At 36.9% G+C, this 14,759-nt stretch overlaps 2 protein-coding genes and 1 long non-coding RNA gene across 3 annotated transcripts; 2 read left to right on the plus strand and 1 right to left on the minus strand.

Moving 5' to 3' along the window:
• Positions 1-1,075: 1,075 nt before the first annotated feature.
• On the minus strand, positions 1,076-2,504 carry LOC121797936. The gene is made up of 2 exons (XM_042196719.1): positions 1,583-2,504; positions 1,076-1,513 (listed from the first exon to the last, which is right to left on the minus strand). Exons 1-2 carry the CDS (start codon positions 2,192-2,194, stop codon positions 1,229-1,231), a joined length of 897 nt encoding a protein of 298 aa, XP_042052653.1. The 5' UTR covers positions 2,195-2,504; the 3' UTR covers positions 1,076-1,228.
• Positions 1,960-2,743, plus strand: LOC121797937. Its single transcript, XR_006049993.1, has 2 exons — positions 1,960-2,087; positions 2,535-2,743. It is a non-coding gene; the product is annotated as an uncharacterized LOC121797937 (long non-coding RNA).
• Positions 2,744-9,815: 7,072 nt separating this feature from the next.
• LOC121798183 (MAPK kinase substrate protein At1g80180-like) lies at positions 9,816-10,574 on the plus strand. Its single transcript, XM_042197055.1, has one exon. It carries the CDS (start codon positions 9,982-9,984, stop codon positions 10,345-10,347), a length of 366 nt encoding a protein of 121 aa, XP_042052989.1. The 5' UTR covers positions 9,816-9,981; the 3' UTR covers positions 10,348-10,574.
• Positions 10,575-14,759: the final 4,185 nt, after the last annotated feature.

Here is a 14,759-nt window from a genome sequence, read left to right on the forward strand (position 1 = left end):
TTATTTAAGAAAATTGAGAATTTGTTTAGTGAGATTGGTTTTAGAAGCAAAATTAGGAGTGCTGATTTTGTTAGCATTCTTTGATTGGTTTTAGGAGGAAAATCATCAAATTTTTCTGGAAGACTTCAGACCTCGCTTGATAAGGCAGTGGGATGAAGGTATGGGAGTACTTAAATCAATGCATAGCTGCTATTTTTATAGTCCATGAATATAGCTTTTGATATCTTGATGTAGGTTGGATAGTTAGGACGGTTAAAGGGAAACAGGTGAGTCCATCTTGCAAAGAGGTATCTGTTTCATGTCACTTTTGTGAGTGCTGATTTTGGTCACCTGGCTTCAATCACCATCGTTTGTTGTTGAGCTAATATTCACACGATACTATAAATTGCACCATCATTTTGATATCAAATAAACAAGGATATCCACTGCATAAAACTACTATCCTTGTATAGCACATGCAATTTTTTTGTTAATTATGCAAATTGGAATTATACATTCGTTCCATTTACTTGTTTTTGCCAGTCCGACGTTTCTGGTGAGGTCGTTAAGATACTTAAAAAAAGATGGTGATTAGCAGCGTCCTTTGTTACTCAAAACTTTCTTGTTTTGCATCACTGGTAAGCTTCATGTTTGCTGCTATGTTCACAAATCCTGTTCGATATGGTGATGCTCTTATCGTCGTCCTTCCTTCCTGTCCTGGCATAATGAAGCTTCAGTAGATCCTCCCCTCATTAATACCTTGCTGCTCCTAGCTTCAGTTGTTTCGTTCTTCTACGGATATTACTGTGCAAACACCAATAAATTGACTAAACGAATGGATAAGCGTATGAGTATTATTATGTATTTCTTTCCTATAAATAGAAATCTAGTTATTGCTGTACATTCTATGTGATTTGTCCAATGTTGTGTGGATCCTTCTGTTGTACTGACTCTATAAAATTGCTACATTTTTATCGAAATGCATTCCATGATTCAAATTTTGTCATTATATTAGCTTTGTTCCAGTTCTTGGTGAGTGTTCGTTCTCACTTAGCCTTGCTATAATTCTTGATTCCAAACTCATGAACTCTACATATATAGTGCAACCTGCCATTTGAAGGACCGGTATTGCTTATATAGCCCGTTTGAATGTAAATTTACAGGCTTACAACGTACATGTACGGATAATTTTAATAAATGTTACATTCACACATATATATTAACATTCACATGAACTTGCTAGCTTTCTCTATTTAATTCTTCTTTCCACAGATTGAGCATACTTGACAGTCGAGAAGGCCAAAGCATCCATTGGATCTATGCATTTTCTCCACAAGGGATCATCCGAAGGCAAAAGTTCACGAAACTCATCAGAAGCAAGAACCACTCTGTTCACAGCTCTTACCAGCAGAATATGAGGAGAGATTCTAAGCAAATTCGTTGCTCCTACAAAGTCTTTTTGGCTCAACGCTTGAACCGCAGGTATGACTATATGTTTCAAGGTGTTTGTATCTGGTATTAAAACCTCAAAACCCTGCAGATGTAGCAGTCTCAGGTAGTATTGCAAGAATCATCAAGAAACGAAGGGGCAGGCGATAAATACCTCGTTTTCAAGTTTCTGCTGATACATCCTAGTCACCAACAAGTTGCTGGTGGCAAGAAGACCAATGGTGAGAGCGCTGCCAGCTTCAATCGGCCTCATCTTCGCCTCCTTCAGCTCCTCAGCTACAGATTCACCCATATGAATAAAAGGTACGGAGCATCCCTCTTCGATTTCATCGTGCCAGCATTGCAGTAAATGACAGGGCATCACAATGCAGCAAACTCCACATTTTTCAAGAATCACTCGTTTACGCCTCAACTTCTCAACTATCAACCAGTGGTCGTCAATACATACTTCTTCTGGTTCACCAGAAAGGCAATGTAACGAACCTTTTTGAAGCGATAATAGCTGGTTGACCAACGCTGGTTCCATGCAGAGGACGAATGGCAGCTCTCTTTCATGATCGATTAGTTTCTTTGCGAAAATCAGACTGTAATCACCTCCAAGTATCCCCACAACGTTGGCCGGATCACTGAGAGCTCTACCATGGTGGATGACCGACGCTGTAAGTCTCACTGTTGCTCGATTTCTTTGCCCTTTCCTCTGCATCATGTCTCTAGATATAAAACAGCGGTTGCAAGGTGAACAAACGAACGACTGGAAAAACAACATGCTTGGTTTAACTGTTATATCTGCAGTTTAGCATTGCAGTTCAACTTAGAGAAGTTAGTTTTTCTTGAATGTTAGAAATCACCCTTAAAAAGTGTTACTAAAACTTTCTCAAGAATTCCCAACATGAAAACAACTCTGTCTCTCACTTTCTCACTACACATCAATATATAGCAAATAGACTACCAATAGAGAATCTATCTTAGCCGTGGATGACTCAATCACATTTTGTCATTTGTTGGAAACATGAAAGGGTGGTGCAATTATTGTAAATGAAGAACTAGGAAACAAAAGTTATGCACTAAGTCTTGTATAGATGTTTCATTGTGATTCGTGATTGCAGGGTAAGGTCTTGGCCAATCATAATATCACAGGAGAAGTGAAAGAAACCTCGTTTACATTAAAGGCTACACCAAATAAAAAAATTGTGGTCCTCTTGCTCTTTTATTTGATATGTATCGTGTGCTAATAAAGTATGTTTATTTTTGTTGACGAACTAAAATACGAGATTGAAACTAGATTCAATAATCAAAAGCAGTTGTGTCTCCCTCATTTGATGCAATGATTCAACCATGATTCTTGCTTCAAAGATAAATGTTTGTTTTGTGAGAATGTTTAAGTGCCCTCTATGTTAAAAGATCGAATCGAAAGAAAATAACTTAATACTCTTATTTTCCTTAATAATTGAAATGAAACATTTAACAATGAAAGAATTTTAATTGAGAATAAGAGGTGAATTATTAGTAGTAGCCTAGTAGTATAAAATAGTAAACCTAATATATACTTAGGGGGTGTTCGGTTTGCAAGATTGTATCCAGGATTAAATTAGTAGTGTGTTTGGTTCATGAGATTCAACCCCACAACTCAATCCTAAATGAATAATCATGGAATAATTAGTCATAGCTAACCCCTTATGACTAAAATAATCTCTCAACACCACCTTATTGTATTATGTATACTCCTGTTTGCCATGAAATGGAGCCAAACAACACCTGCCGCTGTCCAACCAGCGATGGTAATGGGTTTTTCCAATCATAGATCGACACGCCCACAAAATTCATTCAGACCCACTAAAATACTAGATGATCTTGATTTTTTTGTATTATTACACTTCATCATTATAAATTTATATCATATCACAGTAGTATTTTCAGATGATTAAAAGTAATTTCTTGTATCAAGGAACCTCGACTTCTATCTCATGTATATTCGAGCTGCCTATCACTATCTAAACATGAATGACTTGGAATCGTTATCTACTTACCTTGACATAAATTTACCATTTTTGTAAAAGTTCCACTATTGTTAGTGTTGTGTTCCTATTCATGTTTCCCTTTAAAAAAGTCTCCATTTTGTTTCTCTTAAGTGGAATTTTCATCCTGATATACTATACTAGTACTACTAGATAATAGGATTAATTTTATATAGTGATACCAAAGTAAATGTTTGAATCAAATTATTTACCTAATTTTAATATTCCACATGCATTTATCTTTAAAAAAAGAGGGAACGTCTTTTTAATACATCAACTATCCCAAATGAGCAAATTTGGTCCGTAACATTTCATAATATCTTTAAGGTCCATTAACTATAAGTTAATATCAATTCAACTACTTTTGGCTAAATCCAATATTTTTCATGACCAAAGTACACTTATGGCCGATTAGAGCAATTCAATCTATTTACCCTCTCATTTTCATTAAAGTATATAATTTGAGATAGTTGATGTACCCAAAAAAATGTTCCTTCTAATTTTAATTTCAAAATAAAAATATCTTAATGATATTAATATTATATTACTATTAATTATTTATGTTTAGTTTTATTTATTTATAATATTTTAAATTATTGTACTATATTCAATATTAATAGTGAAATAACTTAAATATAAATATATGTAAACATTATACTTATACAATATTTGTATATAAAAGTAGTTCAATTTATTAGATGGAATATTAATTTTTCAATCTTAAAGCTATACATAGAATATGTTATTTTTAAGTGCAATACAAAATTGATTGTTAAAAATAAATTAAATTTTATTAACATACATAGAATCTTAAATAATTCAAAGAGTTAAGTTTTATTTTATCTACTATTATGTAGTAATTGTAGTCTAAAAAAATTAGTTGAAATTGTCAATAATCAATTTAATAAAAAAGACAATGACATTTTTAGTTGAATATATGATTAATTTAAATCTATGATTGTTTAATTAAATAAAAAATCAATAGTTGCTATCAATTGTTTAATATCACAATGTCGCGTCTTAATATTATCATTAGGTCATTTACAACATCATGAAAACTGTTCATAGTTCTCATATCTATTCTCTTGACTATACGTAAATCATATTTTTTTACTTTATTAAATTTTTATTTCAATGTAGTAGGAGTATATATTATATATTATGATTAACTTAAATTTTCAGTTTAATAAAATTACGAGATTTATTAAAATAAAACATTTATCTTAGTTTAATATAAATAATTGAGAATGAAACCATATAAAAGTATTAACTAGCACTAGAAAGTAATATTATAATATTCAAATAAGGTATGGTATATATTAATAATAATAGTATAAGATCTATTCAATTTAATCCCAAATAAATTAGAAGAAAGAAAAAAGTGGATGAATAAATAGATTGAATTGTCATTCATGGCCTTAAGGGTACTTTGGTAATGAAAATATTGGAAATAGCCAAAAAGTAGTTGAATTGATATTAACTTATAGTTAATGGACCTCAAAAGATATTATGAAATGTTACGGACTAAATTTGCTCATTTGAGATAGTTGATGTACTAACAAAGATGTTCCCTCTTAAAAAAAGTCTAAAATAATCCCAATCATATAGCGATATCATATACACTCTCAATTATCTTAACTTGGTAGTTGATACTCCAATCGTACGATGTGACGTCTAGTCACCAACATTCTCCTCTTCATTGATAACGATGCCAAGCTCGCAGACTTCTAACCTCTACTAGCTCGGCAGCCATCTAAGAGTACACGTCTTGATAGTGCCGATGACTCCTTGGGCTACTTACATTGTCATTGTTTTCAAATACAATGTGATAATGCCCTCCAAGAGCAACGTCCACGACTTTGGGGTCTTGCTCGTGGAGCCCATCATGGGGATGAAGTTGCTTTATGGCTAGTCCACGGTGGCCGAGTTGATGGAGGAGTACCGAGAGCATGATGATGTGGAGGCCATGGTCAAAATGTTGATTGAAATTCTATATAAATCAGAATTTAAATGATCATGCGAAGAATATAACGAACAAAAGTAGTACTAGTAGTACTATTGAACTTATTAAAATGAGGGAACATTTTTTTTGTCCACGAACTTTGTTAAACTCTCATTTTAGGTCCGTGAATTTTGAAAATATCATTTGAGGTTCGTCAAATATGAGTTAATATCAATTGAAGTACTTTTTACTATTTCCAAGTTTTTTCGGAAGAAAATACCATCAATACCTTGAAGGATATACATTTTTAATAAACTTATCACATACTCATATTTTTTATAAATATCTTTACTATATATTTTTCCTAATTTCTAAATATAATTTAACCTTCAATATCATTTAATTTTGTGACATGCAAGAAAAGTTTCTTCTTCAACTTTTTATAATTAAATAATTTAAAAATATTTTTGAGGTATGGATGCTCGTAAAAGTTCATGTTACAATCAATAGAAGATATTTGAATATTGATACTATTTTATTTAAAAAATTAAATAATATTAATATAACAATATTCAAGTATCGTCTATTGACTGTGACATTCATTTTTACGAGTATTCATATCTTAAAAATTTTAAAATTAAGTGATAATATTGAATGTCAAATTACATTTAAAAATTGGTCAAAAATATATAATAAAGATATTTATAATGAAATATGAGTATGTGATAAGTTTATTAAAATATATACACTTCAAGGTATTGAGGGTATTTTCGTCCGGAAAAAATTGGAAATAGTAAAAAAGTATTTCGATTGATATTAACTCATAGTTGACGAATCTCAAATAATATTTTTAGAGTTCACGAATTCAAAATGGGAATTTGATAAAGTTCGTGGACCTAAAATGATGTTCCATCGATTAGAGCATCTGTAACCCTTGGGACCGGGCCGCAAATTGCGAGTCCCGGCCCGTCCCATGCATTACACGGAAGGGCGGCACGGCTCAGGCCCGTCCCGGTGACGCGTGACCGGCCTGGGGAGCGTCCCGAGTCCCGGCCCGGGACGGGGTTGCACGGAGACGGGCCGCAAGTCCCGCGTCCCGGCCCAGCGTTGCACGGTGACGGGCCGGGCCGCAACCAATTTTTTTTATATATATTTTAAATTCGAAATTTTTTTCTATAAATACTACACCATTTTCATACACATTCAACTTCACATTCTACTTCAAAGAGGAACAACACACTCGCCTCCAAGCCGATCTAATCGAAGAAATTTGGACTCGCAACAACGTTTTCCAGCATTGACGTTATGTTTTCATGTATTTTATTTTCAGTTTGAAAATTTATATGTTGTAATTTTGCAGTATTCGATGAAATTAAATTTTTCGTGTTATAAATTTACAGCGTTTTTTATTTTACTTTCAAAATAGGTTGGAGTTGTGAATAGTGTCATTTATTAGTTGCGGCCCGGGCCGCAACCTGCAGGGTTACAGTAGTTGGGCCTGGGCCGCAACTGTAGAGGAATGATGACGTGGAGGGGACTTGGGGCCGGAAATGGGGACGGGGTTACTGATGCCCTTAAGCATTTTGTTTTATAGTACTCCTGGTTAATATGTCAAGATTGAAAACTTTGAAATGTCAGCTTTTTATGACTTACTCCTACAGGAGTAGTATTATTTTGCAGGCTAGAGCATAACGGTCAGATAACTTGGTCAAAGTGTACAAGCGTTACAAAAAGTGGGAGAATACTATTATTTTGTCATGTGGTAAGCAATAATTCATTCAATTATTCTTGTAACAAATAGTACTAGTATCTCAAAAATATTTCACTATAAACCATAATAGAGGATCTTTTGCAGCGAAACATGTCGATTTTTTATATTTTAAACTAATTACATTTATGGTTTGAATTTTTGGTTGAGAGATTCGAAAATTTTCGGGAATCTCTGTCTCACAAGAAAGATGAGATATAAAAGATATCTAAAACAAAATACGAAATGCAGGCTTTTGTGTCAAAGTATGCGTAGATAAAATTTTTTCGTTGTTGTTTGGTAAAAAAAATTATCTAAATTTGTGTGGCTTAACTTAAATTGATGAGTTACATAAACATGGTTAGAGTTATAATTTTGACAAGATTGAGGTGAACTTTGTTTTATATTGAGCTTTGAGTTAAACTTATATACAATATCAAACAATTAAAAATGTCTATATATAAAATGTCTATTCTCTATCTTGGTATTATTATCTTCTAGATCATTAAAACACATCCTCAATAAAGCCTAATGCATAACAGGAGATTATTGATCAAAACTCACCTGGATTACATCCTAAGCAGATCGCTCACATAAATAGGAAAAAAGAATCTAATTAAAAAAAAAGTTAAAAGTTCATCACGATGAATTCAAACCTAAAAGTTGACTTTATATATTAATCAGTCAACCATTAACATACATGTAGAAGATATTAAACCAAACGTTTTTATTGATTACCTAATAATACGGAGTTTAATTTATTTATTGGATTGTGGACTAGTATTAGGCTGAAACTCATTTACTATGTTTTACGTTTTCTATTGTTTTATATTTATTCATACAAAAAGGTAGAAACCCCAACACAAAGGGATTGGGATTTATATTTATTGTTTTATATTTATAACATTTGGTAAAGGAATTATGTTAATGTTTAAGTTTAAGATGCAAGGATTAAATCCACATATTCCTTTCTATTTATAATTTCCTTCCCAATAATTTAAGATAATATATACCCCAATGGTCCCAAAATACATCCTCGGAAACTAATAAGGCAAAACAATGGGACAAAAACAATAAAGATTTTTACACATTTCAAAATAAAGATAATACTACGTCCGTCCCACATTTTTTTTTTCACACACACACATCGGAGTTCGAGATACATTGGCAAGCGAACTAGCCTCCCCCATTCCTTCGTGGCCGCACGAACTAGCTCTCTTCCCAGTCCTTCGTGGCCCCAACGAACTAGCCTCTCCCAGCCGGTACTAAGCATGTAAGCTATATACAACCTCGTGGTCCCCAAAAGAACTAGCCTCTCGCAGCTGGTACTAAGCATGTAAGTTATCCACCCCTAGACGGGTCAAGCACGTAAGTGAGGCACCATCAGACGGGTCCAGACTCGTAAGCTTGCAAAGCCCCAAGGCAACCAGCCTTGTAAAGGCCCATAGGGGAAATTAATCCCAAGTTGCGTCATCCAGGATTCGAACTCAAGACCTCCTGGATGGCGCGGTATCCGTCCCACATTAAGTGTCCATATTTGACTCGGCACGGATTTTAAGAAATGTAAAGGAAAATTGGTTGAAAAAGTTAGTAAAGTAAAGGGTCTCACTTTATATATTAATTTTATAATAAAATGTGTGTGGATTGAGTTAGTGGAATGTGAGGTCTGCTTACTATAAATAAGTGAAAGTGGACTCTTATTGTGGGATGGACTAAAATGGCAAATGTGGACATCTAATGTAGGACGGAGGTAGTATTTTTAAGTTCTATAAAATGTCAAAATTTTAAATTAACTAAAATATGTTTTGATATAATATTCGAAATTCATATGTAGCATATCATCTCCTTATAAACATATTAACATAGTTACATAGATATGTTACATATATTACGTAGAGATTATCAACATTTTGGATTGCATATACCAGCTTAAAATTGGATTGATGGTTTTCATTTTAGAACTGTATCCTCTTTTCACCATTTAAACCAGAATGAACATAATAGTTTACCGATCATGATACAAAACTGAAAACAACACAATAATCGTAAAAAAACTGGGATGACCCTAGAAAATTGAAAAAAAACACAATCAAAATTCCAAAAGAATGCTGTGAATTTACTTATTCAACCGGTGACAACATCAGATCCATTAATATCGGGAATGTAAGGAAATTTACAATTTATTAAACGGCGACATGACTAGACATATATTTCACCTATTTTTTTCTTATCATCTACTCCCTCCGTTTCTTCATAGTTGAGGCAAAACTTTTCGGCACGGAGTTTAAGAAATGGATGTTGAATATGTTAAATAAATAGATAAAAAAGTAAGAGAGGAAAAAAAGTAGGAAGAATAAAGTAGAAAGTGAATAAAGTTGAGAGAATAAAGTAAAAGAGAAAAAAGTTACTACTATATATGGAAATGACTCAACTACGAGGAAACTTCCCAAAATGAAAAAATGACTCAACTATGAAGAAACAAATGGAGTATTACTTTACCAATTATGTGTTAAAATTAGTGCAATTTCTAATTAACCTATTTCTATTTTTATTAATTTTTGTAGCGTATAGAGTGTATATCTTAACTGAATATGTATAATAATAAATTAAAATGCAAAACAAATCAATATTCGAGAATTTTTGAGAACTTACTTACAAATATATATACACTATATGAAGATTGAAGGGGTCTAAATACTAACTACTATTGTTTTATTCGCCATATATCACCGAATCCACACACGCACAACACACACTAAAGCATTTCCGATTTCGGAGCCATCCTCCAACGAAATCTCTACCTCCAGTTTTCACCCCAACACACATAAATCTAGCGCTGCTTCTCTTATATGGAGAGCTTGCAGAGATCTGCCATATCGTTCCGGCGACAAGGCTCCTCCGGATTCGTGTGGGACGACAAATTCCTCGCCGGCGAGTTCAATAAGGTCGCGAACGAGCGGAAGGAGAAGGAGGAGAGCAGCAGCGGCAGCAAGGAGGATCCGGCGGTGAAGAAATCGCCGCCGCCTCCGCATCCCGCCGGATTGGTCATCGATAGGAGCCGATCCAACGGCGGGAGGGGATTCCGTACCGGAAAGGTGTCGCCGGCGGTCGAGCCGCCTTCGCCTAGGGTTTCGGCTTTCGGATGCTGCGGGGCGTTCGGTAAGGGCGAGAAGACGCGCCGCCGGCCGCCGAAGTCCGGTAAGCGCGTGATGTGAGGATTCCTTCCTTGTTGGAATTGTGAATCGATTAAATTCCGATGATGTTGCTGTTAAATCTGTTTCTCTCTTCTGCTTTTTTCCCCCTGGATTTGATCCGTTAAATTTTAGGTTTTAGAGATCGATAGTTCGTTTTTCTTTTTTACTTCAATTTTTACTTTTTGACTTTTTGTATAATAGTATATGTGTGTGGATCTTAGATATCAGTGGAAATTGTTGATGCTTAATCCTCCATCTCTTTCTCTCTGTCTATATACACATACAAATCCAATACGATATGAAGCATCTTTTAATAAAAAAAATGCGATTTTGAGATTTGAACTAAATCGATTATTTAAGATTATTACACCGATTTTTTCTTCATATTCAAACTAATTACCGAATTCTGTGTGATCTCCAGCCAATTCACATTTCTATCACATTTTTGTTTTCGTTTCTGTAAAGGTAGGTATATGAAATTTGTGGGGGTTTCGAATATTTGGATATTCTAAATTAGATAATTGTTTTAAAACCGCATTATCCTTTTGTTTTGCTTATCCTTCAGCAATGGATGTCAATTTTTTTATTTTTTTAAAGAACCCAATTTTTATAAAAAAAAAAAAAAAGCTTCAACGACTTGTAAATACAGTGTTGGTTTTCATATTAAATAAGTAATATATTCTTGTTATCGGTGGAGTACACAAATGATGAATGAGTTAGGTCGGAAAAATGATGGTATTTTGATAAATTTGAGCTTTGATATAATCATAAATAAAAGGATTTTTTTTAAAATTAATGTAAATGGAGCATGACTAGCCAGGCAAACAAAACTTTTGGAACATTTAAATTTTAAAGAGTAACATCTGTTTAAAAATATCATAGCATTAGTAGCGTGGCGCCTTAAAGCCCGCCTTATGCACCACCACATCAGCATTTTATCATCCTACTCTTTCCACCTGCAGTGGGGCGCCCTAAAGGCCGCCCTATAGGTTTCACTATTGTTTTATTAATTAATTTAAATGTTTTCAAATATGTCAATGCAAAATAATTAAAAAATATCACGATTAATTAAAAACGGCAAATCCTACATTGATTAAAAAAAGTTTTACACGAGTTAGAAATGAAAAAAAGTTGACTACTCTACAAAAGTCCTAACTTACGGCGCAGCTCATCGATCATCCCCTGGAGGTATTCGGCTTTGGCCGGGTGACATTGCATGAGGGCGTTGTACGTGTCCAACAACGTCTTCCGGTTGGCGGCCGCGACTTGCGAGGAGGACGTCGCCTTCGCCTTCCCCTTGTTCTTCGCAGCCTTGACGCCAATGGGACGTCGGGAAGACACCGTTGTGCCGGAACTCTCCTCCTCCTCGTACATCGTCCGGTTGAGGTCCACCGGATATGCGCCTCTTTCGCTGCTTGTGTAAGCACCGGCTTCGGTGGTCCTCGGCCTCTTTAGCGCAGCCGATGGCAGAATCCCGCCCTGGAACTTCTGTTTGTCCTTCAAAAGCGCCCAAATATTGAAATGCTTGAAGTCGTCGTACATTGACTGGTACGACAACAACGTTCTATCGCGCACATCGCTTAAGCTCTGGCCGCTTCCCTGCTCACTCGAGCACTTCTCGTACTCCGCCGAGAACAGGTTGACTTACTTCTTCACCTGATCCCAGTGCTTGCGGAGCTGCTCCCTATGGCGCTTGTACGTGCTCGGCGGCTTCGCCTCATTGTAGCGCTCGACGATGCGCTCCCAGTACGCAACTTGCTTTTGGTTGTTCGCGAATACCGGGTCCTCCGAAATATCCACCCAACACCTCGTCAAGACGAGGGTTTCATCCGGTTGGTAGTTTGTCCTCCCGGGGGCGTACTCTTCATTTCTTTCCGGAGGTGGCACCTTGTACGCCCGGTGCCGGTTCCGCTTCTTTCTGGCTGGGGCGGCGGCTCGGCGGGGCGAGTTGGAGACGGCTCCATGTCAGACAGACCGTACGAATCCGTATTGAATTCGGGATCGTACTGTGTGTTGGAGTCGAACGGCCGATATTCGTCAGGGTTTGTACCCGGCCAACGCGCACCACCCCCAAACATCGGACTATTCGGACTTGGGTATTCACCGGAATCCATTTTATAGTGTAATTTGAGTGTGGAAAAGTTAATGGAAATGTTACAAATGAAGGTGGGGTAGGGGTATTCATATAAATAAAATTTTTGAAATTAAAAATAAAAAACAAAAACGCGTTGCATCGTCCGCGTCGCCCACAATGGGCGGACGATGGCGCGGACGATGCCCTATCGTCCGTGGACGATCTGTAGGACGTGGACGATACATCGGGTATCGTCCATGCACCCACAGTGGGCGGACGATTGCGCGCCCGAGGCATCGGGCAGCCTATCTTCTGCCCCATCGGATGCTATTACTCCTACCATGTAATTTAAGGGGCATAATTCAAATCCCTGTGTCTATGATCAGCTATAGCTTGACATATTTATACCATTAAAAATGACAATGAAATGAAAGTAAATAATGACAGTATTCATTTAATGTCTCTTTCTTCATAACGCGTGGAAGCCTTAATAATTCTTTTTTATGGATTAGCCAAACCGGTAGTTAGGTATCAGATTTGACTAATCGATTTGTTTAAATGATTTTAATACATATAGTTGTATTTTATTGAATGTTTGAGCTGAATAATAGAGTTTCATGTCGCAAGAAAACATTTAAGACTCGCTAATTATTAGTAGTGTTCAAGTAGCATTATTTTGAAAAATTATAGCAGTCATCTGATGGTTTGGCGAATTTTTGATGGTGATGAATGCAGGAAAATACAGATCACGACACAAAGATTTACGTGGTTCGATTTACTGAGGTAAATCTACGTCCACGGGAAGAAAAGAGGGCAGAGTTGTATTGCTTGATCTGTTTTCTACAGCTTACAATACAGACTTGCTATTTGATATTTTATCTCTAGAGAGCTTCTTTAGAACTTAACCTTCTTTATCTGATCTGAGTTCTATTTATACCTTGAACTAAGATCGTGGCTTGCATCACCACTAATGATGGTTGTGGATGTCGTGGAGGTCATGGAGATCCTGCATGGGTCCACTATCTTGCATGAGATCCTGCATGAGTCCACTATCTCTGTACTTGGTCCACTATCCTGCATGAGTTGACTATCTTCCAGTTCGGTCGAATACTGAGACCGAACTGCTGAACTATTGCCGAGCAGCTTTAGCCGATCTGAGAGTAGAGCTTGACTGGTCGGCTTTTACCGAGCTGTAGGCTAGGGCCGAACTCTTTGGTAATGCCGAACTGATACTCTTCCTTGGGCTTTGGGCTGATGGGCCGTCACTGCTGTTGGGCTTGTTTAGTCCGTACCCCATCACTACCCCCCCCCGAAAGACGAAGTGAATCACTTCGGCGAAGCGAGTCACTTCGGCATTCTGGATAAAGGTACGGGGGAGGCTGACGTCAGGGGACGTGCCTTGCGCGTGACTGCATTAAATGCGACAGTAAAATCCGGCCGTTGAATCCTAAAAAGGTGGGATTCGAAACGGTGCGATGATTTTGAAATCTTCTCCGAATCTGATAAATACGTCCTTTCTTCATCAGTTGAACACTTTTGCTATAGCTTCTTCTGCACTCTATCTCCTTTGCGTAAAAATTTCCTTCCGGTTTCAAGAATTTCTTCAGAATTTGCAAAGAGTAAGAACCATGTCTTCTTCTTCTTCTTCCGAGTTAGGTAGCGGTAGGAAAGGGGGCAAGGGGTCTTCTAGCCGGAAAGAGTCCGGGGAGAAGACTGTAGAATACTTTCACAGCGTCTTGAGTAAGGACACCGTGATATCTCTACACGAAAAATATCTTCTTCCCGGGGGGAAGGCGGTGGTTCCCGACGATGATCATAGGGCTAACGACCCGCCGGAGGGTTATGCCACCGTTTACGAAGCCTGCTTAGAATGCGGGCTTCGTTTCCCTCTTCCCCCACCTTTTGTAGAGCTTCTTGATTTTTTTCAACTCCCTTTAGGTCAGGTGACTCCGAATTCTTGGAGGCACTTGTCGGCTTTTGGTGCCGAACTCCGTAGGCTAGATAAGGATCTGTCTCTGCGGGCAATCCTTAATTTTTTCCAGTTTAAAAGGAAGGGATCTTGGTTTTACTTGATCCCCTTACAGCCTTTTAGGGCCTTCTGCAAAACCAAGTGGCCGAAATGGCAAAACCGTTTCTTTTTTTATAATAGGACTTCGGCTCCGGGCTTTCCTTGGAGAGGGCCGAAGTCCGTGATTCCCCATCCTCGGTTAGAACCGTTGGCCGAGCTCGAGGGCGAGCTCAATAAGATTCCTATGATTAGGAAACAATACTCGGAAACTGAGCTCGTCAAGGGCGACCTCGTGTTCAATATCTCGTCTTCGGACGAAGAGACTGAGGGTGAGGATTTCTTTTTTATGCC

This window comes from Salvia splendens, chromosome 4 (genome assembly GCF_004379255.2).
Source record: "Salvia splendens isolate huo1 chromosome 4, SspV2, whole genome shotgun sequence".
Taxonomy (NCBI): Eukaryota; Viridiplantae; Streptophyta; class Magnoliopsida; order Lamiales; family Lamiaceae; genus Salvia; species Salvia splendens.

What these genes read in the sequence shown, in the direction of transcription:
- LOC121798183 (XM_042197055.1), top strand. Translation starts at nt 9,982, where the DNA reads ATGGAGAGCTTGCAGAGATCTGCCATATCGTTCCGGCGACAAGGCTCC.
- LOC121797936 (XM_042196719.1), bottom strand. Translation starts at nt 2,194, where the DNA reads ATGTTGTTTTTCCAGTCGTTCGTTTGTTCACCTTGCAACCGCTGTTTT. An exon ending in AGCAGAAACTTGAAAACGAG is followed by an intron (nt 1,514 to 1,582) that starts GTATTTATCGCC and finishes CTACATCTGCAG; the next exon opens with GGTTTTGAGGTTTTAATACC.